The sequence below is a fragment of the Silurus meridionalis genome, chromosome 8, assembly GCF_014805685.1.
Source record: "Silurus meridionalis isolate SWU-2019-XX chromosome 8, ASM1480568v1, whole genome shotgun sequence".
NCBI lineage: Eukaryota > Metazoa > Chordata > Actinopteri > Siluriformes > Siluridae > Silurus > Silurus meridionalis.
In genome coordinates, this window is record NC_060891.1 from 3,740,269 (window position 1) to 3,767,875 (window position 27,607).

The 27,607-nt window shown below is 41.2% G+C and overlaps 3 protein-coding genes across 3 annotated transcripts in view; 2 read left to right on the top strand and 1 right to left on the bottom strand.

The window, feature by feature from the left end:
- Window positions 1-13,729, top strand: part of nid2a (nidogen 2a (osteonidogen)) — a 43,307-nt gene extending 29,578 nt beyond the window's left edge. The window contains exons 17-33 of the mRNA XM_046855247.1: window positions 1,119-1,346; window positions 1,518-1,751; window positions 2,175-2,402; window positions 3,228-3,455; window positions 3,627-3,860; window positions 4,284-4,511; window positions 4,683-4,916; window positions 5,209-5,442; window positions 6,276-6,500; window positions 6,718-6,948; window positions 7,054-7,223; window positions 8,034-8,163; window positions 9,054-9,225; window positions 10,959-11,116; window positions 11,377-11,500; window positions 12,326-12,438; window positions 13,251-13,729. Of these exons, the coding sequence (XP_046711203.1) occupies window positions 1,119-1,346; window positions 1,518-1,751; window positions 2,175-2,402; window positions 3,228-3,455; window positions 3,627-3,860; window positions 4,284-4,511; window positions 4,683-4,916; window positions 5,209-5,442; window positions 6,276-6,500; window positions 6,718-6,948; window positions 7,054-7,223; window positions 8,034-8,163; window positions 9,054-9,225; window positions 10,959-11,116; window positions 11,377-11,500; window positions 12,326-12,437 (3,170 nt within the window). The 3' untranslated portion in view covers window position 12,438; window positions 13,251-13,729. The remainder of the gene's footprint in view (window positions 1-1,118; window positions 1,347-1,517; window positions 1,752-2,174; window positions 2,403-3,227; window positions 3,456-3,626; window positions 3,861-4,283; window positions 4,512-4,682; window positions 4,917-5,208; window positions 5,443-6,275; window positions 6,501-6,717; window positions 6,949-7,053; window positions 7,224-8,033; window positions 8,164-9,053; window positions 9,226-10,958; window positions 11,117-11,376; window positions 11,501-12,325; window positions 12,439-13,250) is intronic.
- Window positions 13,730-15,296: 1,567 nt separating this feature from the next.
- rtraf (RNA transcription, translation and transport factor) lies at window positions 15,297-20,707 on the bottom strand. Its single transcript, XM_046855246.1, has 8 exons — window positions 20,532-20,707; window positions 18,883-19,007; window positions 18,318-18,417; window positions 17,952-18,035; window positions 16,904-16,992; window positions 16,749-16,817; window positions 16,598-16,646; window positions 15,297-15,768 (listed from the first exon to the last, which is right to left on the bottom strand). Exons 1-8 carry the CDS (start codon window positions 20,590-20,592, stop codon window positions 15,614-15,616), a joined length of 732 nt encoding a protein of 243 aa, XP_046711202.1. The 5' UTR covers window positions 20,593-20,707; the 3' UTR covers window positions 15,297-15,613.
- Window positions 20,708-21,114: 407 nt separating this feature from the next.
- Window positions 21,115-27,607, top strand: part of si:ch211-266o15.1 — a 37,110-nt gene continuing 30,617 nt past the window's right edge. The window contains 7 exon segments of the mRNA XM_046855737.1: window positions 21,115-21,743; window positions 23,119-23,170; window positions 24,181-24,372; window positions 25,025-25,080; window positions 25,161-25,328; window positions 26,698-26,770; window positions 26,917-27,520. Coding sequence (XP_046711693.1) covers window positions 21,723-21,743; window positions 23,119-23,170; window positions 24,181-24,372; window positions 25,025-25,080; window positions 25,161-25,328; window positions 26,698-26,770; window positions 26,917-27,520 — 1,166 coding nt within the window. The 5' untranslated portion in view covers window positions 21,115-21,722.

Here is a 27,607-nt window from a genome sequence, read left to right on the forward strand (position 1 = left end):
CTGCTGGTGTGTGGACAGTAGGGGGCAGGAGAGAGCAGGCACCCGGACACGACCTGGTACTCCACATGCCAACTGTGATGCTCCAGGTATTCACCCCAGTCCAATTAAGTTTATATGAAGCTCGACTACAAATGTTTGGGCATTTGTGGGTTTGTAGCACAGACTTCCAAATCACTATATGATCTTGTATAGTGGAGCTGGTGTTAAAGCTACAAACTGTTTGTCTTTCTCTCTCCTTGACGTCACCGTTCACATAGAACGTCCGAAGACTCAGTGTGAGCAGCACAGAGAAAGCGCGTACGGCAGAGCGCATGTGGATGGATTACATGTGCGGGGAGTCTTCGTCCCACAGTGTGATCATGAAGGTCATTACAAGTCGTTACAGTGCCATAGCTCTACAGGATACTGCTGGTGTGTGGATAGTAGGGGGCAGGAGAGAGTGGGCACCCGTACACCACCTGGTACATCGCATGCCAACTGTGACGCGCCAGGTAAAAATTACCATTAACCAATCATTTTTTGTTTATCTCCACTGTTGTCAATCAATTGGTAGTTGAGGTTATATATCTTAAGGTACCAGTAGGTGATCGGTTTGGTGTATTTTATTGACTGAAAAGTGAGAAGCATGATTACCAAGGTTGATTACAAGTGTACTCCTAAATGTATGAATGGTGTCTTATTGGCACTTCCAGGGTGTCTGTGGGTATGTTGCTAAAATCTCACTGTTCAAACTCATGTTGCAGAGCTTATATCAATCTTTGCAAACTTGTGCAGTTTCTAGAGTTGTTGCAAAAATCAATGGTTCCATCGGGTTTTGGCACCATGACAACGTGATTCAAACATGGGCTCTGTACAGGTAGTCGTCGACTTATGACCTATGCAACTTACGACCATTCGACTACGACCGCAATCGCTAGCCACGGCGTACGACAGTGCGTACCAGCTTCCAGCATAATTTCAAAGTACTGTACATATAGCCTACTCTACTTACGACCAAATCGTGTTACGACCCGGTCTGTCGGTCTCAATCGTGGTCGTAAGTCGACGACTACCTGTAGTCGGTTGGTGTGATGTGATGAATGTACTCGCTCTTACAATCTGTGTCGTCTTTTATCTAGAACGTCCTAAGACTCAGTGTGAAGAGCACAGAGATGGTCTGCAGGCTGGAGTGGATGGTTTGTCATTGGAAGGAGCCTTCATTCCTCAGTGTGACGAAGAGGGACATTACAAGTCATTACAGTGCCATGGCTCTACTGGACACTGCTGGTGTGTGGACAGTAGGGGGCAGGAGAGAGCGGGCACCCGGACACGACCTGGTACTCCACATGCCAACTGTGATGCTCCAGGTAATCATGCCAGTTCAGTGAAGTTAATATGAATCTCGACTACAAATGTTTGGGCATTTGTGGGTTTGTAGCACAGACTTCCAAATCACTATATGATCTTGTATAGTGGAGCTGGTGTCAAAGCTACAAACTGTTTGTTTTTCTCTCTCTTTGACGTCACCGTTCACGTAGAACGTCCGAAGACTCAGTGTGAGCAGCACAGAGAAAGCGCGTACGGCATAGCCAATGTGGATGGATTACCTGTGCGGGGAGTCTTCGTCCCACAGTGTGATGAGGAAGGTCATTACAAGTCGTTACAGTGCCATAGCTCTACAGGATACTGCTGGTGTGTGAACAGTAGGGGGCAGGAGAGAGCAGGCACCCGTACACCGCCTGGTACATCGCATGCCAACTGTGACGCTCCAGGTAAATACTACAATTAACCAATCATTTTTTGTTTATCTCCACTGTTGTCAATCAATTGGAATTTGAGGTTATGCATCTTAAGGTACCAGTAGGTGATCAGTTTGGTGTATTTTATCGACTGAAAGGTAAGAAGCATGATTACCAAGGTTGATGACAAGTGTACTCCTGAATGTATGAATGGTGTCTTATTGGCACTTCCAGGGTGTCTGTGGGTATGTTGCTGAAATCTCACTGTTCGAACTCATGTAGCAGAGCTGATATCAATCTTTGCAAACTTGTGCAGTTTCTAGAGTTGTTGCAAAAATCAATGGTTCCATTGGGTTTTGGCACCATGACAACATGATTCAAACATGGGCTCTGTAGTCAGTTGGTGTGATGTGATGAATGTACTTGCTCTTCCAATCTGCGTCGTCTTTTATCTAGAACGTCCTAAGACTCAGTGTGAAGAGCACAGAGATGGTTTGCAGGCTGGAGTGGATGGTTTGCCTGTGGTGGGAGCCTTCATTCCTCAGTGTGACGAAGAGGGTCAGTACAAGTCATTACAGTGCCATGGCTCTACTGGACACTGCTGGTGTGTGGACAGTAGGGGGCAGGAGAGAGCAGGCACCCGGACACGACCTGGTACTCCCCATGCCAACTGTGATGCTCCAGGTAATCACGCCAGTTCAATGAAGTTAATATGAACCTCTACCACAAATGTTTGGGCATTTGTGAGTTTGTAGCACAAACTTCCAAATCACTATATGATCTTGTATAGTGGAGCTGGTGTCAAAGCTACAAACTGTTTGTCTTTCTCTCTTTGACATCACCGTTCACGTAGAACGTCCGAAGACTCAGTGTGAGCAGCACAGAGAAAGCGCGTACGGCAAAGCCAATGTGGATGGATTACCTGTGCGGGGAGTCTTCGTCCCACAGTGTGATGAGGAAGGTCATTACAAGTCGTTACAGTGCCATAGCTCTACAGGATACTGCTGGTGTGTGGACAGTAGGGGGCAGGAGAGAGCAGGCACCCGTACACCGCCTGGTACATCGCATGCCAACTGTGACGCTCAGGTAAATACTACAATTAACCAATCATTTTTTGTTTATCTCCACTGTTGTCAATCAATTGGAATTTGAGGTTATGCATCTTAAGGTACCAGTAGGTGATCAGTTTGGTGTATTTTATCGACTGAAAGGTAAGAAGCATGATTACCAAGGTTGATGACAAGTGTACTCCTGAATGTATGAATGGTGTCTTATTGGCACTTCCAGGGTGTCTGTGGGTATGTTGCTGAAATCTCACTGTTCTAACTCATGTAGCAGAGCTGATATCAATCTTTGCAAACTTGTGCAGTTTCTAGAGTTGTTGCAAAAATCAATGGTTCCATTGGGTTTTGGCACCATGACAACATGATTCAAACATGGGCTCTGTAGTCAGTTGGTGTGATGTGATGAATGTACTTGCTCTTCCAATCTGCGTCGTCTTTTATCTAGAACGTCCTAAGACTCAGTGTGAAGAGCACAGAGATGGTTTGCAGGCTGGAGTGGATGGTTTGCCTGTGGTGGGAGCCTTCATTCCTCAGTGTGACGAAGAGGGTCAGTACAAGTCATTACAGTGCCATGGCTCTACTGGACACTGCTGGTGTGTGGACAGTAGGGGGCAGGAGAGAGCAGGCACCCGGACACGACCTGGTACTCCCCATGCCAACTGTGATGCTCCAGGTAATCACGCCAGTTCAATGAAGTTAATATGAACCTCTACCACAAATGTTTGGGCATTTGTGAGTTTGTAGCACAAACTTCCAAATCACTATATGATCTTGTATAGTGGAGCTGGTGTCAAAGCTACAAACTGTTTGTCTTTCTCTCTCTTTGACATCACCGTTCACGTAGAACGTCCGAAGACTCAGTGTGAGCAGCACAGAGAAAGCGCGTACGGCAAAGCCAATGTGGATGGATTACCTGTGCGGGGAGTCTTCGTCCCACAGTGTGATGAGGAAGGTCATTACAAGTCGTTACAGTGCCATAGCTCTACAGGATACTGCTGGTGTGTGGACAGTAGGGGGCAGGAGAGAGCAGGCACCCGTACACCGCCTGGTACATCGCATGCCAACTGTGACGCTCCAGGTAAATACTACAATTAACCAATAATTTTTTGTTTATCTCCACTGTTGTCAATCAATTGGAATTTGAGGTTATGCATCTTAAGGTACCAGTAGGTGATCGGTTTGGTGTATTTTATTGACTGAAAGGTAAGAAGCATGATTACCAAGGTTGATTACAAGTGTACTCCTGAATGTATGAATGGTGTCTTATTGGCACTTCCAGGGTGTCTGTGGGTATGTTGCTGAAATCTCACTGTTCTAACTCATGTAGCAGAGCTGATATCAATCTTTGCAAACTTGTGCAGTTTCTAGAGTTGTTGCAAAAATCATTGGTTCCATTGGGTTTTGGCACCATGACAACGTAATTCAAACATGGGCTCTGTAGTCAGTTGGTGTGATGTGATGAATGTACTCGCTCTTCCAATCTGCGTCGTCTTTTATCTAGAACGTCCTAAGACTCAGTGTGAAGAGCACAGAGATGGTTTGCAGGCTGGAGTGGATGGTTTGCCTGTGGTGGGAGCCTTCATTCCTCAGTGTGACGAAGAGGGTCAGTACAAGTCATTACAGTGCCACGGCTCTACTGGACACTGCTGGTGTGTGGACAGTAGGGGGCAGGAGAGAGCGGGCACCCGGACACGACCTGGTACTCCCCATGCCAACTGTGATGCTCCAGGTAATCACGCCAGTTCAATGGAGTTAATATGAACCTCTACTACAAATGTTTGGGCATTTGTGGGTTTGTAGCACAAACTTCTAAATCACTATATGATCTTGTATAGTGGAGCTGGTGTCAAAGCTACAAACTGTTTGTCTTTCTCTCTCTTTGACGTCACCGTTCACGTAGAACGTCCGAAGACTCAGTGTGAGCAGCACAGAGAAAGCGCATACGGCATAGCCCATGTGGATGGATTACCTGTGCGGGGAGTCTTCGTCCCACAGTGTGATGAGGAAGGTCATTACAAGTCGTTACAGTGCCATAGCTCTACAGGATACTGCTGGTGTGTGGACAGTAGGGGGCAGGAGAAAGCGGGCACCCGTACACCACCTGGTACATCGCATGCCAATTGTGACGCTCCAGGTAATCACCACTTCACGAGTACACCAGTTCGTTGAAATCGATTTTATCCCCAATGAAAGGCAAATGTAAGGCATATGTGGGTACATAGAACAAACTTCCAAGTCACTGCACGATCTTGTCTAACGGAGCTGATTTTAAATTCGTACAGTTTCCAGAAAGCCATTCCAGAAGCAGCCAGTCACTTTGGGTTTTGGCACCATAACAAAAGGCTCAGCCATTGGCTTCTGACTGAGTTGGTGAGGTGTAATGAATGTAAAGTCTTTCTCTCTCTTTGATGCCACCCTTCATGTAGAACGTCCTAAGACTCAGTGTGAGCAGCACAGAGACAGCGCATACGGCAGAGCGCATGTGGATGGTTTACCTGTGCGGGGAGCCTTCGTCCCTCAGTGTGATGAAGAGGGCAGTTACAAGTCATTACAGTGCCATAGCTCTACAGGATACTGTTGGTGTGTGGACAGTAGGGGGCAGGAGAGAGCAGGCACCCGTACACCACCTGGTACCCCACATGCCAACTGTGACGCTACAGGTAAATATATGAGCTCAGTAAAAGCTGTTCTTCAGTGCAAACCCTATCAGATTAAACCCAGAATTATGTGTGTAGGTTAATATTTTGGATATTTTTGGATTTTTTGGACGTTGGAGTTTCTATCCAATCAGATTTTAGACATCACATCATGTGTTGCCAGGGCCAAAGGTATCTCTTGTGAGGACTTCAAAAATGAATACTGCGGGTACTTGCGTCTTACAGTTCATGCTGTTGCTTTAATTAATTGTATTTCGACTGAGCCATTCTGAGGCCATCCAGAAGGCATCCAAATACGTCTAAAAACCATTTATACTTTGCGTTTTTTTTTCTCGTAGATTTTGCACAAAAACACACGATCCGGCTTCGTTTCAAATACCCAGGAAAACTGTAATGCATGGAAAAAAATGCCTATAAATGCACAAAAATACAGAAATTCCGGGTTGGACTGATTTTTTGTCATTTTACGACGTTCATATAAAATGCTTGTGCTAGAGATGATGTATGTGGCCAGTGCAGACATGGCAATTGTGAAAGGAGACTTGTTGAATCGTGTTCCTTGGGTTTTTTGCTTCAGTAATGCCATTCATTCTCACTGTATGAGATCCTTGCCTGTGATGCAGAGCTCTTTTATACTGCGTTGCTGTATAAAAAGTATGGTTTCTATATCTGTGGCATCATAATGACGATATTAAGAGGATTGATTCAGGTAGGACACCACTGGAAACCTAGCTGTGAAATGCATGACCCGATATTGATGATCAGACGCTGTCAATTATTTTGTGTACCTGCACGGGTGACTATTTCTCCACCATTCTCTCTTACGGTTCATGTAGAACGTCCCAAGACTCATTGTGAGCAGAACAGAGAGAGAGCACAGAGCCGAGTAGATGGAAGTGTGGCAGGAGCCTTCATCCCTCAGTGTGAAGAGGATGGTCGTTACAAAATGTTACAGTGCCATGGCTCTACAGGACACTGCTGGTGTGTGGACAATAGTGGGCAAGAGATAGAGGGCACCCGAACCTTACCTGGTGCCCCAACTAGCAACTGTAATGTTCCAGGTAAACACCAGTCCAGGGGAAAAAAAATTGTTTGCTTATACTATTATTATTTATTCATCCACAATTAATAACAGGAACTGTATTATACATATATCTTAGATATACGATGTTTTCTATACAGGATAATTGGATAGAATAATACTATTATATGGAGAATAATTAAGGATGTACAGACTGGAGCAGTTCTATATTTGACTGATTTTCCCCCATCATGCAGTGACTGCAGCCCCTGCGGCACGTCCTGAGACAGTATGCGAGCGCTGGCGGGCCAGTCTAATGGAGCACTACGGGGGGCGTCCAGGTCCAGAGCATTTTCTTCCCAAGTGTGATGCATCGGGCGAGTTTACCCCAGTGCAGTGTTACGGCGAGACCAGTTACTGCTGGTGTGTGGACAAAGACGGCCGGGAAGTTCCCGGGACTCGCTCGCATGACAAAGTCAAGCCTGCTTGTAAGTTCTGCCCCAAGATAACTTTACAGTATTTGCCTTATCTCAATTTGTAGTAAAGATTTTATTTGACTTCCTAAAAACATATGCAAATTTCATATCGTTTAGGTATACCAACGGTCCCCCCGCCCACCATGCATCCATTGCCCCGCCCAGATGTGACTCCTCCGCCCTCAGGCACTACTTTGCTCTACGCGCAAGGGCAACAGATCGGAGCGCTTCCTCTCAACGGCACACGCATGGACAAGGAGAGATCCTCAGTGCTCCTCTCCCTGCATGTGAGATTCTTACATTGATTTAGAAGTTTATTTGTGCATACTTCACATTATGCACTGGTGGACAAAGTAAGGATAGAATTTATTTGAGTTGAAGTAGAGAAACATTCAGAAAAATATGACTCCAGTAAAAGTAAAAGTGCTCCCTGAGTAAAAGTACAAGTTTTTGCCTTCAAATGTACTTAACTATCCATCCATGACTATAATGTTCCTATCATATCAACTCAGTTTATATCAAAACTCTGTGACTCTCAGCACACCGATCTATAAATAGAATGATATTAATGACTCAAACATTGATCATTGGTCATGTTTTATGGTTACTTTAACTAAAGGGATGATCAAAGGTCAAATATTCGTATTATTTTATTAATTTGACAGCTAAAAATATTAAATACCTACATCCCAATAACAAATAAAAACCTACGCTCGATTTATTGTTCTTTATTACAGAACTGTCAATATTAAAAAACAACAACAATAAAATGCAAAATAAATACAATGTGTTTTATGTGACTGTGATTTTATAAGCAGGTGATTATTGTGTTCACTACACCAAGGGCTGTTTACACAGTTTATTTGCGCAATCTAAATAGTGCACAGGAAATTCACTTAAGCAGCTGTGAAAAATGCGTAACTTTCCCTGCATAAACACTGACGTAATTAGCGCAATCTGAAAGCGACGTTTGGACTTCAGTAACAAACAAAAAAAACAATACTGACCTTTTTTTCATGTTTTTTCGAATCGTTCCATACAGGAAATGTTGTTTATGTTGTGCCTATCTGACTTTTGTGAATGTGTGTGTTTATTAGGGCTCCATAGTAGTCGGTATTGACTACGACTGTAGAGAGCGGAAGGTTTATTGGACCGATCTCGCTGGAAGAACGATCAGCAGAGCTGGTCTGGAGCCTGGATCCGAACCGGAGATCCTCATTAACACCGGTAATGCCGAGCTTGAATTCTGTGTATAGCACGGTGTTCTTAGTTATATGAAAATGGAAAATTATTTATTTATTTATTTATATTTGCATGAATAAAAGAGTGTTAGACTGTTGCAATGTTGCGTTTTTAGTTATGGGGTTTCCCTGTATTTTTTAGCATTTGTTTAAAAAAAAAAGAACTGGTATTTTTTGTAGGATTTTACAGTATCAGTACCGGGTCATTTCGGGCCAGTAATAATAGTGAACACCTCCTTAGATATTAACGTCTAAAGTATAGAGAAAAGTATTGTGTATATCATTCACACTATATGGACGAAAGTTTTTTGGCAAGATATAAGATCAATAGTGCTTTTTAAATATCCCATTCCACATTTTTAGTCTTCTGAGAAGATGTTCCACTAGAGTTTGAAGGGTGCTTATACTTGAGAATGTGCTCATTCAGCTCCAAGAGTGTAATATGAGGTACTGATGTAGGTGAGGTGAGGAGGGCTGGGGTGCAGTCAGCGTTCAAATCCATGCCAAAGGTGTTTAATAGGGTTGAGGTCAGAGCTCTACAGCAGAAGATCTTCCTTTCCAACCCATGTAAAGCATATCATCATGGAGCTGTCCATGAAGTCATGCTGGAACAGATTTGGATCTTATAGTTGAAGTGTAGGGAAAGTTTCATTGAATTGTTCGCCTCTAGTTTACTGAAAAAACACATTTGGCTGGAAAATCAGGTGTCCCAATAATTTTGTATATAGACACCTTATATTGTAACACTTTGCATGATTATTTTTGCTAAAATTTTACCTTGGGCAGGTTTTTCCAAACTGCAATGTTATTATATATGATATAATTTATGTATATAGCCAAGAGAATATTGTCTGAGTTGGTGCTTTTGTTTTGAAGGACTCATGAGCCCAGAGGGTTTAGCCGTTGACATAGCTCGCAGGAGGATGTTCTGGGTGGACAGCACGCCCGATAAAATCGAGACGGCCAAGCTGGACGGAAGCGACCGACGCGTTCTATTCAACACCGACTTGGTTAATCCGAGAGCCATCATCGTGGACTCTCTCTCAGGGTGAGGCGCTTTAACACACTTTCTGCCCCGGTCAACATGTGTCAAAAAACATCCATTGACACTCTACAACCCAATCTAGCATTGCTTTCGTTTCAAACCAGGATTACAATTCGAGTGTGAAGGAAATGAAGTAGATCAAAAGCTGAGAACAATGAGTGGAGACTGCAGATGTGAGTGTCATGTCTTAGCGGAGGTCCAGAAAATTATTCCCACCCATACTCCCACACACACACACTCACTCACACTCACTCACACACACATTTGCACGTGTGTAGAAATGTAATTTAAACCTCATGGGCAATCCGAATAGCATGTGAGCGTGCACGTGTGTATATGGGAATATACTAGTAGTTTACATTCTTCTTCTCAGTTTACGTCTTCAAACGATGTATATTTAAATTCCAGACGTTATGACTGTTCTTTCAGCGGTCTTATTTGTCAGTCAAAACAAGTGCCTTGCATCTACAATAGTACACTGTGAACACAGTGAAATGTGGTATTTAGGAATTCTAGGAAAATAATATTCTGTTTTTTTTGCCAGTTTGTAGTTTTCATCGTCCTTAGAAACTCCTCTGTCCTTAAGACTCCCAGGAAGGAATATACAGTGGATATAAAAAATCCACACAACCTTATGAAATTGTAGGTTTTTCAAATATATAAATAAATAAAGACAGATGAAACTTCAGAGGAAAAAAAAAAAGAAATATTTGATAATTGGGAACATTTTAAATAAAAAAAAACACCCTGATTGCATAAATCTGCACACGCTTTCGTAACAGGGCTCGATCTGTCTTCACAGTTAACCAGTCCCATTCCCAATTAGGCCTGTAGGTGGCATCCAACTGAAATCAATTAAAGTGATTCTGATTAAAACCAGATAAAAGTCAGCTGTTGCCTGAATGTTTGGGGTTGCATTCTAGAGCCACAGGCCACAAAGAGTTGCCAAAGAAACTGCGAGACTTGTTGAAAGGTAGAAATCAGAGCAGGTTGCATGTAGATGGAATTGCATGGTGTTAAAGTATGGAATGTTTGGTTCAGTATTCCAGAATAAGGTTTGAACAAAACAACCCCGAACCATAAACCTCCCAAATCCATGTTTGGCTTTGGGTGTAAGGCAGTCTGATAACATCTCTACGGTTCTTCTGTTACAGCCGAAAATGTCTAATTTGATCTATGCAAAGAACTTTCTTTCAATCCTTCACTGTACAATTCTTGTGTTTTTGCCTTTTACTTTTACTTATTTTGGTGGATATAAACAAAAAGAAACATGTACTCATCTCAAAAAACATACAAGAGTAATTTATGCAAAACCTTTGACAGGCACCGACCAGTCATAACATTATGACCACCTGCCTAATATTGTGTTGGTTCCTATTTTGCTGCCAAAACATTCCTGCTCTGTCGAGCATTAACTTCTTCAGCAATTTGAGCTACAGGAGCTCGTCTGTTGGATGGGACCACACAGGCCAGCCTTCGCTCCCTTCGCCCATCAATGAGCCTCGGCCGCCCATGAACTTGTCAAAGGTTCACCACTGTTCCTTGCTTGGGCCACTTTTAATAGATACTGACCAGTGCAGCCCGGGAACATCCCACAAGAGCTGCAGTTTTGGAGATGCTCTGACCCAGAAGTCTAGTCATCATAATTTGTCAAACTCGCTTGCCCATTTTTCCTGTTTTTAACACCTCAACTTTGAGAACAAGAAGAGATAATCAGTGTTATTGCTCAATTACAGAACTCTGTACTGGACCGACTGGAACCGGGAAGCCCCCAAAATTGAAAGCGCCACAGTGGAAGGGCAGAACAGGAGGGTGCTTGTGCGGGACGGCATCGGGCTCCCTAACGCTCTGACGATTGACTCCACAACACGTCGTATCTGCTGGGCTGATGCAGGTACTTAAGAAAAAATTTTATTCTTGAAATCCCACAACTGAAACACTACCGAACAACACAAAACGCAACCTCTAAAGGTAAAGCAGTAAAAGTGTGCTACTGTGAAGCCTCCAAAGCTCTTCCCATATTTGGGATTCTCATACTCGAGCATTATACAACATTGTTTTAATATTGTAAGTGATGAGCGAGAAGAAAAAATAGAGATATGCCTTAATCAGTTTCTAAACTATTTTAACCCTCTGGTTTATTTTTTGAAAAAGGAACGAAGCGTCTGGAATGTATCGCACCTGATGGGACGGGACGCCGCGTGATTCACAGCAACTTGAACTATCCCTTCAGCATGGTCTTTTACACCAATCACTTCTACTTTACAGACTGGAGGAGGTACAGCAGTACAACTGGCTCGACACAAAATATCCTTTTTTTTTATCATAGTTTTATAGTAATATATATTTTAATATATATTAAAAAAGACACATTGCTGCATAAAAATAGAATATAATTGAAATAAATGTCCAGTTCAGCTTTAATAACCATGTGCTGATTGGTTCTCTGGACACTTATGCCGCAGCCAATCGGGTTCGCTTCACCATTTATGTAACTCTTCGTATGACTTCGTATCTGCACCGGGAAATGGCGAATGGTTTTAAAGATTAAACCCCTTTTAACGAATAGCAAGAACACACCAAACTCGAGTTTGGGGTCACATGTCGTGATACTACTAGCGCAGCTTATATTTATCCATTCAAAAACAGCCAGATCCTCAAAGCACAAACAGCAAACCAACTCAGGACAAACAGTATAAGTCACAGGCGCATATATTACTACTTTGGTTTTACATCTGAAATGTGTTTTGGAAAATGAAACTGGTCTGTGCGCCGATTGACTCTTTAGCGCCACAGCCTGTCAGGAGCGTTTCTCCATCTGAGTGAACTAGCCAGGCGCCATCTTACCACGTTAGGCGTATTAACGTTTCTCAGCAGAAGTGATGGAAGTTTTCGGGTTATTTGAGCATTTTTGAATCTCGTTACGTAGAAAATTATATGCCGTTATTCGAATCGTTTTGTTCATTCGACCAAAAGAAAATGTTCCAGCAGGCCAAATTCCTCTTACTGAAGTCAAATCATTGAAGAATCATTTTTTAATTGAGTAAAATATTTTATTACTCTTTCCTTCTCTGGTTCTCACACATGCCCCTCACTGTTGCAGGGACGGAGTCATCGGTTTAAGTCGAGACTCGAGCCATTTTACAGACGAGTATCTGCCCGATCAGCGTTCACATCTGTACGGCATCACTGTCGCCACATCCAGCTGTTTATAGGGTGGGTATGTAATTTATGAACTTCCTCTCTTAGCAGCTGCCTGACTGCTAATGCCTTCCTGATGTTTCCTTACATTTCACCTCAATGCACAGGCGGAAAAAAAACAAGCAGTGGGGAAATGCTGTTGTTTAATGCATCGGGTTTTTACATTCATCAGTGCGTCGTAGCCGCGGCGTACTGAAATGCAAGAGAAATTGTATTCCATAGCTACAAGGTCTTTATGTGAACTCATGTTAGCACTGCGCCTGCAGGTTTTTTTCCTCCTCTGCTCTCATTTAATCCCGAGTGCAAATTAGGCAGCTGGAAGGAAGGGGGCGGGTTGCGATTTCTTTTCAGTTTGGCGCGACTGCAGCGCAGTGATGAAAATGAAAAGCAACTGGGAATTATATTTGCAATCTTCTGCTAAATCTTTGGCAAAGTAACAGTTTTTGTTTTCCAGAGTGGGACGTTTGCATTTTATGATTTCACTCACCACAGCTAATTTTCTCTGTGGCACAGGATATTTTGTGACCTGTACAGGAGATAATGGTCCAAAATATCGATTGTATTATTTTTTTATTGCATTATAATTGCATTAATAATGAAAAGTCGAATAGTTGGAAGCATAGTTGTGTGTGTATGTGTGTTTTATGTACGTAACAAAGGTAAGTAAATGAAAGGGCACTGGAAGCCAAATGACTGTACTTGAGACACAAGACACGAAGGCTTCAAAGCATTTCCCAGAAGACGATAGCGTGTTTTGCAAAAACTAGACATTTTTGAATTCTGAGCAGGATTTCTGCTGACCTAACATGCCTTTTTGTGTGTTTCAGGGAGGACGTAATAACAGAGCCACTGTTACATAGTGCTATCGTTTTGTCCTTTTTGGGATGGGTTTTGGAAAACGAACACCTCTCTCAGCTGATGCCAAAGCCACTGCGTCTTTATAAACCCCCCCCCAACCCAAAGAAAAAAGGTCACATTTCTCCATGTTTAGTTTTGTACATTTGTTTTATACCTCAATTCTCTCTACTGTATTTTTGTATGGGTTTTTTTTTTTATATAAATATATTATAGAAAGCCAAAGAGGCCCAAATTAAAGTCATGTTTTTGGTGCAGAATGTTCGTGTGGATAAATCGGTTTACACACGTGAACACTATTGGAGCCCTCGGTGCACAATTCTTTTTTATTTCTTTTTATTTTTGCGGAACGGAATTGAACGTAGCCGATATTTTTCTTCCCCTGCAGTTCCTTTTTGTAACCGTTTTTTTGTAAGATGTGATATTTATAACAATAAAACGTGATTCACAATCTGTTTTTTTTCTTCCCATAAACTATAATACATTATGTACAGAAACGAACATACTGTTCTATTAATAATATAAAACAAAGCAATTAACCGCTATCGGTATTTTATGAAAGAATAGACACGTCTGCTCCTCTGTTTACGGTTACATTTATATGGTGTGAAATGCCTTCAATTTAAGTGTAGCTATATGTAAATTGCGTGCACGAATTTCCCGTTACATAATTAACAACGCATTTTTAGCACGGAATTTGTCAACACCCGCAAAACGCCGTAAAAGGCAAAGTATGAAAGAAGTGCCCACTAATACAGTTCAGCCACTGCATCGCTTCTATTTTCAAAAACCTACTAACAAAGACTTCCTTCTTTTTACTTTTTTGGTCTATTTATGGTTTTATTTTCTTTTGATTGCTTTTCTTTATTCTTTACTCATTAATAAGAAATGTCAGAAATTTATCCTAGAAATGTTGGAAATCCCATTCCACATTTAGTCCCCATTTGCTGTTATAATAAACTCCACTCTTTTGGAAAGATGTTCCACTGGATTTTGGAGTGAGGAGGTCAGGGATTCTGCAGGTGTCAAATTTAAGACCATTAAAAGTTTAATTTAAGACCTATAATCAAGACATTAAACACACACACACAGTGTTAGCAAAACTTGCTGTTCCCCTTAGCTGAAAAATGTTATCTGTTTTACATCTGGGGTACAGTCCAAGCTGATTGGTTGTTGGTCTCATTTGTAGTCGTAATACAGAAAATTATATTTGGACTGGTGAAAGAAACAACTACAACCCCACGAAAACTAATAAAAAAAATGTTTTAAAATTATTTAAGAACTAGAACAGCGAATTTAAAACTTTTTAAAGCCTAAAAAAAAAGATTTTTGAATTTAAGCCTTTTTAAGACTCCACAGAAACCCTGCATTGTAGACATGTGTGCTCTTTTAGCCACAAGGGTGTTAGTAAACTCAGGTTCTGGTGGGCCGGGGTGCAGTCAGCGTTCACATTCACCGCAAAATCTGTTTAGTAGGGTTTGAGCTCTATAGTAGGCGACTAAACATCTTCATGAATCTGTGTTTGTGCACATCATGTTGGAACAGGTTTGGGTCTCCTACTATAAGTGAAGGGACACTTTAATTCTACCACATCTAGAGACATGTTATTGAAATGTGTGCCTCTAATGTGTGGGAACATTTCAGCAAAGAACCAACTGGAGCTGGAAAAGATGAGTGTCCCAATTCCTTTTTTTTTTGTCTATAAATTGTACAGAAAAAAAATTCCCTTCCTTGTGAGCAACATTATTCTCACACTACCGACCATCAAACTTGCGGTACGCCAATAAAAGTTATTCAAAGTGAAGAGGAAATGGCCTTCATTTGGCTAAAACAGCTGCTTTCAAGAAAATGAACTGGACTGTGTTTGGCACAGCTGGATTTCTGGGGTTGAAGCAACACACAGCTCGAGTTACCACCGGAGCAAAACCACATATTCATGGTACATAAAAATATGTATGTGGTTTAAAAACACACACACACACACACACACACACACACATACACACAATACAACGATATTCTGCATTAATATCATTTATAAGTTTGGACACATGGCCTTTGCAATTTCATTTTTTTTTTTCATTGAAAGATAAAGCAAATCTCAAACACACACACACACAAAAAGAAACGGTTGTCTTTCCATCCCGAGATGTTTTCCAGGGCCCTTTAAAGACACGAACAAACCATAAGATGGTGCAACACAAATGTACTCCACGTGTCCGAAGCGTTTGGGTTTAAAGGGTGACGCAAAAAAAAAAAAAAAAAAAAAACATTCAGGAACTCGATGGCACGTTCAATCGTCAATCATCAAACACCCCGTCCAGGGAGTGTGAGATCATCTTCCCACTTTTCCGAGTCGGTGGTCGGTTTTTGGGTCGGCGATGATGGCCTGGACGGCCACGATGGCCTCGTTGATTCTCGTCTGGAGCTCGCGAAGCTCCTCGATGTGGAGGAGGCGAAGGATACGAGCGGCTTCGTTCAGGGTTGCGTCTGGGGGATTGGGGGGTGGGGGGTAACCCTTCATTAGTGTTTACAAAACATGTGCCATAAATACTGTCTTACAGATTATTATATATACTATTATATATACACTACACTTCCTCTTTCTCGTCTTTTAATCTCTCGCTCTTTTTTTGACTCTCTCTTCTGCATCTCTCTCTCTCTCTGTGTCTCTTCTGTCCTTCTGTAACTCTTCTTTTTATGACTAATTTTTTTCTCTCTCCGTGACTCTCTTCTCGTCTCTCTCTCCCCGTCATTCTCTCTATGTGACTTTTCTCGTCTCTGTCTCTGTCTGTGACTCATTCTTCTCGTCTCTCTCTCTGACTCATTCTTCTCGTCTCTCTCTCTGTGACTTATTTCCGTCCATTAATCTTTTTCCCTCTGTGACACTTCTGTCTCTCTCTGGGATTTTTCTTCTTGTTTCTCTGTGACACTTTTTTCTCTCTTTAACTCATTTTCTAATCTGTCTCTCTCTATGAATGTCTCGTTCTATTAATCTGTCTCTCTGGGACTCTTTTGTTTCTGTCTCTCACTGTTAATCTCTCTCTTTCTCTGTGACTTTTTCTTCTCATTTTGCTCTTTTAATCTCTGACTTTTTCTTCATGCTTCTCTATGACTCTTTCTTCCCGTCTCTCTCTATTAATACCTTCTTTTCTCTCTCTCTGTTAATCTCTCTCTCTCTCTCTCTCTCTCTCTCTCTCTCTCTCAGCTTTTATTTGTGCTGAATTTGCGTCTTGAATGCTAAAACAGATTTAATTTCAGATTTAATTCTAAATGATTAAAGTGCTGTAAGAAATCTGACTAGCAACGGAAATCGTACCTCCGGTGTCAAAGCCGAGGATGTGCTTTTCCAGAGCGACCGGCAAACCCTAAAAAAAAAAATACGTACATTATAACCAAAAATTTTATTATATCGACGTTCATACGCTAGTACGGTATGTATGAATAACAGGAAGCGAGTATTTACACACCTCTTTCGACTTGCTGGCTTTGGCAATGGCGTCAGGAGTCAAGCGTTCCTGGATGAGGATCCTAATGGCCTGTTGCATAGAAAATTAAAGAAATTCAAAATGAAAGCTGCATAAAAACAGATTTCAAACAGGATCTGGGACTGGGTCTTCCTCACCTTTAGCATCACCAGGTAGTCGTCGTGTCTCTGGATTTTCAGGAGGTTTGCCAGGGCCATGACTCCAGCCTTAAAGTCAGGATTGTTGACTGTGGAAATACAGACATGAGAAATAACGAGTGCAGATTCGGGTTTAGGAGGAAACTAGGAACTAAACTAATTGAGATTTAAATGGAGATGAGCACTAATAAATCTTATCTGTCCACCCATCCATCCATCTATCAATTTATGCATCTAGCAATCCATCCATCCATCTATCTCTCTACAGAAAAAGAGAAACAGTCATAGAGAAAGATAGATAAAATGAGAGAGAGAGAGAGAGAGAGAGAGAGAGAGAGAGAGAGAGAGAGAGAGAGAGAAAGAAAGAGATTTCCAGTCATTAATCTATCTATCCAGCAAAAAAAAAAAATTTAAGGTCACAGAGAGAAAGATGGATGGAGAGTCTTCCATCCATCCGCTCACCAGTCCATCATCTATCTATCCCTCCATCCATCCATCTATAGAGAAAGAAATGCAGTCACAGAGAGAAAGCTGGATGGAAAGTCTTCTATCCATCCATCCATCCATCCATCCATCCATCCATCCATTCACCAATCCATCAATTCATCTATCTATCTAGAGAACAAAAATTGAGAAAGATGGGTGGTAATTCTTCCATCCATCCAGAGAAAGAGAGAAAATGAATGAGAGTCTGAAAGTGAAAACGAAACCTGGAAAAGAGAGAGAGAGAGAGAGAGAGAGAGCGAGAGAGAGAGAGAGAGAGAGCGTGCAAGGGTCAGAAAAACAGGGATATAAAAAGAGTATGGTGGGGAGTAAGAGAGAGTAAAGAAGATTAACAGAGAGAGAGAGAAACAGTGAAAGAAAAGAGTCATGGGGAAAGACAGAGAAAAAAAGAAAGCAAATGATGAAGTTGAGAGTTTAGAGTAAGAAAACCAGAGTGAGAGAGTCTCATTGAAAAGGAGAGGGAAAGGAGAGAGAGAGAGAGAGAGAGAGAGAGAGAGAGAGAGAGAGAGAGAGAGACTAAGAGATAAGAGAAGGAAGCACTCACTGTCCAGGTTAATCAGAGGGTCGGCTGGTTTCTGCGTGCTGTTGCTCACCTCTGCTGCAGGTTGGCAGTTTCTGTATTTCTCCACTGATAAAAGGACACAAACTTCACATTAGTGCACAAAAGCATACGGCAAAAGAAAAACCACACATCCAGCAGCTGTAGTTCTCAGATTACTGCTGTAACTGTGCGGTCTTACAAACGAAGAACTTTTAAAAGATCTCACACTTTCAAAGTGTTTCGATGAAGAGAAAATCGAATTCAATCAAACACTGCCATCTAGTGGCATTTCCTATGCAAACTACTGATCTTGCAGATTTTTATTTGATTATTAATAAAAAAAATGAAATAATAAATAAATAAACACACCATTGTCACCGTATTCAAACCGGACTGCGAGGCCGAGCAGCCAGTCGATGGCCTCGCACCTTTCCTGAACACTGAATGGGCAGCTCACGTCTTGCAAATACTGAAGATCAGGGAAAAAACAAAAAGTTCTAATAATAATAATAATAATCTTTATTTTATATAGCGACTTTAAAACTTACACCTCAAACCGCTTTCGAAGCATAACATTTTTAAATGAAAGTAAAATAAATAATAAAAATATATAAAATAATAAATTATATATAAAATAATAATTATTATTATTATATAAGTAAAATAGACATCACAGATAAATCATTTTAAAAAACGCGGAGAGGATTCCACTGTTTTGGTCACCCAAAGAACGTAAACAAGTGGAAGGAACAACTAAAAGATCAGAATCTACAAAACCCAGAAGCTATGAACACATCTGGCTCTTTCCTGCTCAGCTCTACTTGCTGGATGTTTTTTGTTTTTCGCACCACTCTGTGTAAACTCTATTAAAAGTGTAGGAAGATTTACATAAACTCTTCGAGAAAAAAAATCAGTAAATAAACAGATAGCTCACCTTTTCAAAGGACTTGGGCCACTCTGAGCTCGAGATGTTCCTGAGGTTTCCACGATCCTCGATTTTATAATGTCGGATTTTCTGATCCTCCAGCCAAACGATGAAATTTCGGAACTCGGGTTCATCTGAGGGAGATGAGGGCAGAGAGATGATGCGTAGAAATTCAAAGAATCAAACAATTACGATCAAACAAATACTTCAAGAATCATTTTACTCATTTAGATGGTTTAAATGGATTGAAAGTTATTCAAGTTATTTTCCCATGAAAAAAAACAGCTTTCTACACTCTTATCATCCAAACAGTTCATTTCTCCAGATGAAATGCATTTTTGTGCCTCTTGTGAAAGATGTTCATTAGCTGGAGATTTCTTTCTTGTGATTCAGTTGATCCCAGAGCAGTTTAATAGGATGTAGGTACAGTGACTGTGCAGCACATTCCATGATAAATATCACTCCAGCTGACTGTTTGCTCTCTAAATAACCCTTTCAGAGGTTCGGCGTACCCTTCGGATCATTGTCTTGTTTTATATTAAAGTCGGTTCCAATGAGCCGCAGTCCAGAAGAAATCGCTTGGTATTGAAGTATGGAATGGTTGCCATGTTGGTTCCTTTCACCAGGAATAAGTTTTCAACCTTCTTTTCTCCAAAACCACCCAAAACTATTAAGATTACACCTCCATGTTTGCCTGTGGATTTGAGACCGTCTGCAAACAACATCTCTCCTGTTCTTACACAAGTTCTTCTGTTCAAGCCAAATAACCACGAAACTTTCTTCCATTCATTCACTGTCCAATTCTTTGTGTGTGTGTGTGTGTGTGTGTGTGTGTGTGTGTGTGTGTCTTCATTCTGAGGGGACAAAAACATTTCATGTTGCTTTTCCTGACTAAAACCTCAGTCCCAGCTGAAGACTAATCGTCCCACGAGGTTGTATGATGCTCCCGCCCTCGTGCTTCACTGTTGGTATGTTTGTTTGCTTTTTGTTGGCAGCTAAAAAGCATCACTATTACAAGTGTGTTAATTATTATACAAAATATATTTTAAATAGAGATGTGTCTTTTTTTTTCTTTAAAACCCAATAAACGTAATCACAGACATCAAAACACATGCATCAGAGGAACCAGAAAGTTGTCACTCAAGTAAAAAAAGATTTACTGTAACAATAAATAAAATAAATATAATTAATTAAAAAAAAAATACCAATTATTCATTTTAACCGGTTTGCTTTAGGGTTTAGATCATGTAGCGCATGATGATCGGGCAAAGTAAATAGGCTGTCGCCATAGAAACCATCAAACATTTGACCGTGCGCATTAATATTAACTAGTGATTTGGGTTACAGCCGGAACTACACAAGTCAGAGCTGTCAACAAAACCGAACAGCACTTTCGATCATTCTGTAACGCAGCGTTATAAATATTTAATAACAATAATATGTTATTTTAATAACAAAAATAACAGATATTTATGTTATAAATCAAGGTAAATTTATGTGTATGTCAACTCACTAATAAATCAAATCTAAAAAGATATCTGAAACATTGCACTATTCGAGTTTACTGATTCACATCCGCACTTTCGACATTTGGAATTAAGTAAGGGCATGAATATGCCTTGATTTTTTCTATTAATGAGTTTTATTACAATTCTTACCTTTGCAGTCAAACCCCGAGGGATTGTGATAATCTAAAGCTGTAAGTTTCCTACGGAACATTTTATTCCCGATTAAATAATATCAGGTAAGATTTATACTCCAGAAAGTGCTGCAATACAGGGCTACGTAAGTGCTTTGCTAGTAGTGTGACGCGGACCACACTGGTGGCAGAACCCACCAGTTTCTATATAGGTCACTTCCGTTACAAAATAAGGGGGTATAACAAAGATATGTTATCAAAATAAAAGTTGATGAATTATGATGATTTTTATTATTGGTGCTTTGTTTGCAACCATAGACCTCCTCACTGCCATTTTCTGAGTGGAATTTTGTGCTCCCTCTGTCCTTGGGAGCACAATATGTATATAGAGGGATATTAAAACCCAATATAATCGCAAACCTACATCAGAATCCGCACTGTAATGAAACAGCTTTCAATCTTCATACCAAAAAGCTTTACGATATCAACTATTATTCATTTTTCCTGTGATTAATTATTTTCTTATCAGGTGTATAGGTCTAGAGTTAAAAAACGTACCCCATTCCAAAAAAAAAAATTAATAATAAGTGGCTCAGAAGTCGTTACCCCTCCAGGGCGTTAGATGGCGCATTCATGTACGACGACGCCCGGAACCGCCGCCGTGAACGGCTGCACAAGCTCAACCGCGCGCGATCCCAAAACACACACAACCATATATTCCTAATCACCGAAATCCCGCCTACTTTTCTACGATTGGCCAATTTCCCGGTTTTCCTCTGTTCCGATTGGCTAATCCTTCGCGAGCATGAGCAAGCAGCTAATCAGAGCCCGGGAAGCGCGGGCGCCCTGTATTAACACTAGAGAGTATGATTCCTGCTTATACCGTGCAACTCGTATATGCAGAATATAATTGTATATTCGTATTAGAAACCAGGTTTCACGAAAAAAGGAATAAAACGAAGCATTTGCATGCAAGTAGGTAGAAATAGCTCGTTTTTTGCCTCTTATTTATCCCTGACTTTGGTTTTGCTAGCGTGTTAGCCGTTAGCATGCCCGCCATGCGAGAGCAATAATAGAGCAGGACTTTGAGAAACAGTTGATAGAGGTTGGGCCTTTTTTGGTGCTAAATGCTGGAGTTTGTGTTAAGAATCACAGTTTAGTGGCATTTTTCAGCTCAGGGTGACGTTTTTATTATACTTCCAGCTCCAACATGGCGGAAAACGATGCCGAGGTAAGAACATCGCACGCGCACCAGACCTCTCATCAACACAAGCTGTTTATTGTTATTGTTTATTATTTATTGGCTTGTTTTCTGACCCTGAGGTTAATCTTGAAATAATAAATTCCCCTATTAAAGGTTTAGAGTCCTCTTATTGTTGTTATTCAGCAGCAGTGATACAACAGGGTGGATACAAAGCCCTACAGTCACAATGGCTTGGAAAATGTTACAGCTTTAAGAAAACACCTCGAATATGTTTAACTTAAATTATTTAAAAGTTTTGGGTGATTTTGGGTTTAATTGAGGTTGTTCGTGCGCAAATACGTGTTTACCTGCAGCTCTGACGTCATTCTTTGCCATTGCAAAACAATTGGACACCCGAATTTTTCCAGCATTTCTGTGCTCCTGGGTATTAAAGCTGTTATTACATGGATACAACGTAAAATTTTCATTTGGACTGCGAGATTTGAACCTGTTCAAGCCTGAAAATCCCCCTGTGCAAGATATGCTTTAAATGGGTAGGATTGGAAGATCTCCTGCTATAGAGCTTCAACTCCTCCTCGCATTACCTACATCATTACCTGACTTTACTAACACCCTTGTGGCTGATTGAACACGCATCTCAACAAGCATCCTCTAAAATCTAGAGGAACATCTTCCCCCAAAAAGAGTGGAGTGAGTTACAGTAAATATGGGACTAAATGTTGAATGGGATACTCCAAAGACGCATCTGTTCAGGTGTCCACAAACTTTTGCCCATATAGTGTATTTGCTCGTACTAATAATATGCGTAAGTAAAATTGCCCTGGAAACAGCAGGATTAATCACAAATCGAATTCCCAGAAGGGTGTCCAGAGTTTTCTTTCGTCTTTCTTTAGCATTTCCTCGCTTCTGGAATATGGGGTCGGGTGGCTAGACGGCAGTCTAGACAGAAGACAGCTGTGTTGAAGAACTTGTGTTTTCTAAACGGTACATTGGAAAGACAAAAAACACTCACTCATAGTAAAGCATGGCGGTGGAAGCGTCATATGCCGAGGCTGCATCTTTAATTCTTGGACTGGGGCTCAGTTGAAGATGAAGGAAGATTTCCCTTTCCAGCACTATAATGACCTCAGTGTGAGTCAAGATGTGAGAAATCCCTCCAAACTTGCACAGAATGACAGTGTTGCATTACATGGATGCAAAAGGTGCATGTCTGCTGTATCGGGGTAAATGTGGGGAAAAAGATCTGTCGTGATTAAACTCGGTTTTCTGGGTATTCTTGCCTTGTCACAGAAATCTACAGTTCTACCAGGGGTTACACTCAGACTATGTGTGCCATATTTGTGAATTTCACATTGAAAGTTCTCCCTTTTAATAAGAGTGTTTTCTCCTCTCCAACCCCTAGAATCTGAGCTCTGTCGAGGAAAAAACTCAGAAGGAGACCAAACCATCATCAGGTAAAAAAACATAAATAAAATAGACCATTAGATTTTCAGATTTTCTGTTTCTGGAGGTACATCGATTATCTGCAACGTCCTCAGGAGGTGGAATTATTAGGGGGACAGGTGCAAGAAAGATTGTTGCCATCTTTTGAAGGCGGAAACTAGGAGCAGAAATATGACCTGCATATTGGTTTAAAGTGGAGGTAAAATATTTAGTGGCCCGTTACAAGCGACAAAGTTGTAGTCTGCTAACTAGTATGAAGATACTGCTTCGTTTGTGAGTTGGGAAACAAAGCAAAATTGTAAATAGTGCCAAACGTTATTGTATATTAATATGCAAACAACTATAAAGACATACAAATGTATAAATAAACATTATAAATATATAAACAAGTTTGAAAACACCTATTTGTTGTTTTGTTTTTAAGAGACATGTCCTTTTGATTTATGCAACAAACTGGGATATTTAACGCCATGAACACGGACGAAACAAATGTATAAATGTCCAGATGTTCCACTTTATTATCATCAAAAAGTTTGACAGTTTGATTCCGTAAACATTCAGCTGTAATACTTTGTCATGCCTCCTGTAAAACTTGGTACAGGTGATCTTCACTAGCTGGAAATTGTCTTGTTTTATATTGAAGTCAGTTCCAGTGAGCCGAAGTTCAGATGGAATTGCATGGTGTTGAGGTATGGAATGGTTGCCATGTTGGTTTCTTTCACCTGAAATAAGTCTCCAACTATCCCTGCTCCAAAACAACCCCAAACCTTTGTTTCCACCTCCGTGTTTGACTGTGGGGGTTTGAAGCAGTCTGCTAACATCTTCTCTTCTGTTCTCTGTCTTACATAAGTTCTTTATTTTTTATTCATTTAGACCAAAATGTCCAACATTTTTCGTAGCCAATTACTGTCCAACTATCAGGTGGATTTCGTTTCAAACATTCACAATGTCCAAACTGAAAATGTTAATTAAATGTTCGACTCTTTTAAACCGACCGTCGAAACACGTTTATCGTTTCCAGCGGCCGAGATTCCGAAATCCGATTCGTCCAAGCAAGGCGTGGAGGAAGACGAGCTGGACGGACTTCCTGTTTTTGGAGCAGTCGAAGATGAGGGTGATGTGGAGAGCAGCCCTACTCAAAAAGACAAGCAGACTGACGGTCGAGATGAGAGGGAAAACGGAAACGCGGTCGCGCTTGGAGATAACGACGCGGGTAAGTGATGGACTAATTAAAATTATAGTAATTAATATAATTAGTATCAAAGGTACAAAGTAGCATACAAAGAAATTGTATAGGTTCCACTCTATGGACAAAAGTTTATGGACACCTGAGCATAAGATTTGCAGGTGCTTTTTGAACATCATATTCCACATTGAATGCCCATTTGCTGTTATAAGAACCTCCACTCTCCTGAGTGTCGTGCAATCAGTGCTCCAATTCATGCCAAAGGTATCCAATAGGGATGAGTTCCGAACTCAGTAGCAGGCCACTCATGATCTTCCACTCCAACCAATATAAACTAGATCCTCATGCACCTGAGCTTTGTGCACAGGGGCTTCTGTCATGCATGGAACAGGTTTGGGTTTGCTAGTTCAAAAGCAGGAAAAATTGTATAGAATTGTGTCTCCGACATATGGCGGGAAAAGTCAGGCGACAATACAGTGGACTTTTGTCTATTTGGTGTACCTTCTGGTTATATTCAACTCAAAGTCCTATTCAAAACATTATTACAAAAGTCAAATATTAAACTTCAGCCACAAATAAAATATTTGTTCTGAGGTCCTTGGGAAAAAAATAAAATAAAAAAAAGCATACACATATTATATGGTGTTTATTAAGTGGTTTTATTTCTGGTTAATTGCAGGCGAAGGTGTGCAGAGCTCTCAGGTGGAGGACAGACCCTCCCAAACCGAAGGCAGTGTAAGTTAGTGTTGCACTCGCTGGAAGTTACGAGTACTTAGAAAAACGCATGTATTGATTTTCCCTGATTCCTCCAACAGGCATCGTCACAGGAACCAGGTGAAGGAATCCAAAAGGAAATCCTTTCCTCTCCTTTGAAAAAAATAAAGGATGAGCCCATAGATGAGGACTACGACAAAGCGCTCGTCAGTTCTGCCAACTCTGATATCAGTCGGGTTAAAGAGGAGCTTGAGAACGGCGATAACGAGGTACTAATCAAAAAATCTAAATGGAGGTTCTTGCATAGATATGCGTATATGTTGTAAAATGCGCCATGAAACAATGCACCTCAGAATTATTGGCACATTATAAGCAAAATGTCGAACCCTTTGGTTTCCAATGACCGCATATCCTACGTTAGACCAAAGAGCTTCATGGAATTATGTAGCCTCAAGGAAAGTGGATTACTTGTGGACAAATGGCGAGCCCTTTTATATATATTTTTATTCCCCAAACGTTCTGATCCTGACCCACTTCCAGCCTGTGGAACGTTGGCTGGCGCCCATTTTGCACTTTCCTTGCAAGCAGCACAAATCTGTTCAAGCGAATGCTTATGTAGAGCCGCTATCAACTGTTAAATAAGTTTACATTTATGGCATTTGGCAGACCCTATCCAGACTAAGTTGCTTAACATTTTTCATGCGCTAAATACGTGTTTATGGCCAGCTTTAAAAACATGCTCCATTACCTGCTTTACGCCGCCACTGCCCAGGCAGTTTTTAAACGCACTGTATATAAAGAAAATATACCTCGCAGTTTCCTCCCAGTTTTTCTATTTTTCATTCTGCAGCGCCTTCTGTGTTACCTGTCCAGAGCACTCCAGAGTTTAGTGGGCCAGTAATAATGGTCTGTGGGAAACACAGTGCTCAGTGTATATATAGTATATGTACTATATGTATATAGTTAAATGGACTAAAGGAAGCTTTGAGGCAAATACATTTTTGCAATTATTTTTAATTTAATTTCTAGAGTTCCTCAAGGAATTTTTACAGCCCCGATCCAGAGTGACTTTCAAATGAGCAGTTGAGGGATCAAGTCATTGTTTATGGGCGCAGTAGCGGCAGCTTGGTGGTGATTTGATCCCAGCGACACATCCCAAGCACAAAAGCATGTGACTGAACATTCATGTGGCCTATTGAGATTTTTTTCTTTTGGTGTATTCACCATTCATTTGGTGCATTTTGATGCACTTATGTTCACTACACTGTATGTGGCAACGTTGCAGCTGAAATGGGGAAAGTGGTATCTTATTGGCTAAAGCATTGGACTTTGCATCCAAAGGTCATGAGTTCAAATCCCAGCCCCACCATGCTGCCTCTCTTGGGTCCCTGAGAAAGGCTCTTAACCCCATACCTGCTCAGTTATATGAATGAGATAAATATTAGTCGCTTTGGAAAAAAGCATCTGCCAAATGCCTTAAACGTAAACGAGTGGAACAGTGGTGCATATTTAGGGTCAAGATGGGCAATAAAACACTGGGTATATACTACAGTTTGACCTGCTCAGAAGGAGTCAGCATGTCTCACTAGACCATATTCCTTGCATAGATGTTTCAGTTTTTGCTTTATTGTATTTCAGTCTTTGGTTCCTTTGGATGAACTGAGGATCAGCTCGGTCTTTTCTGTTCGAGGAAACAGTGATTCCATTTCTGGTGAGTGAGCTGTTCAGCAAATTTGTGATTTACTTATTATGAAATTATTCTTAAACACAAGCTGGAAGATTGTTTAGATGAACGATTTTCAAGAAAAACTATAATCAAACCAAGCAATCTTACTGTGTCTGCATGACCTTTTCCAGCTCCTGTCACAGCCCCACAACCTGCCTCTTTCTCTGCTATCACTCAGAGAGCTTCACCAATCAGACCACCTCCTATAGTCTTGCAAGCTCAAATGACACCTCATTTTCAAGCACACCTCCAGCTTCAGCCCAAGACCTTAGCCCAGCTTCAACCCCATCTGCAGACTCATCTTCAGGCACAGCTTCAAACGCATCTCCAACCTCAGCTTCAACTCCAAGCACAGCTTCAAGCGCATCTTCAGACGCAGCTTCAGCCGCAACTTTCGCACCAACTACAGCCACAACTCTCGCACCAAATCCCTCTTCATCCTCAGCTCCCGCACCAGCTCCAGCCGCAGACCCCACCTCAGCTCCAGACACAACCGCCGTCCCATCCACAGCCCCAGCCCACACATCAACTCCAGCACCAACCTCAGCCACAGCCCCCTTCAGGTCCGGTGCGAATCTGCTGCTCAGGCTGCTCTAAGGTTCTTCAAAAAGGTCAGACTGCTTTTCAAAAAAAGGGTTCCAATCAGCTCTTCTGCTCTACTGTGTGCCTGACTGGATTCACGCTGCCTCCAGCACCCAATATTGCCCCGAAGAAAACCTGCCACCTTTGTCTCAAGTGAGTCACATGTAAAGTGAATTAAACTTTAGATGCATGATCTCATTCTCATCTCCCCCTGCTTGCACAGTTCACCTTTCATTTATT

Coding starts and splice junctions, on each gene's coding strand:
- rtraf (XM_046855246.1), bottom strand. CDS start 20,592: ATGTTCCGTAGGAAACTTACAGCTTTAGATTATCACAATCCCTCGGGG. Junction 16,818..16,903: donor ACTACCTGGTGATGCTAAAG/GTGAGGAAGACC, acceptor TCTATGCAACAG/GCCATTAGGATCCTCATCCA. Junction 16,647..16,748: donor AAGCCAGCAAGTCGAAAGAG/GTGTGTAAATAC, acceptor TTTTTTTTTTAG/GGTTTGCCGGTCGCTCTGGA.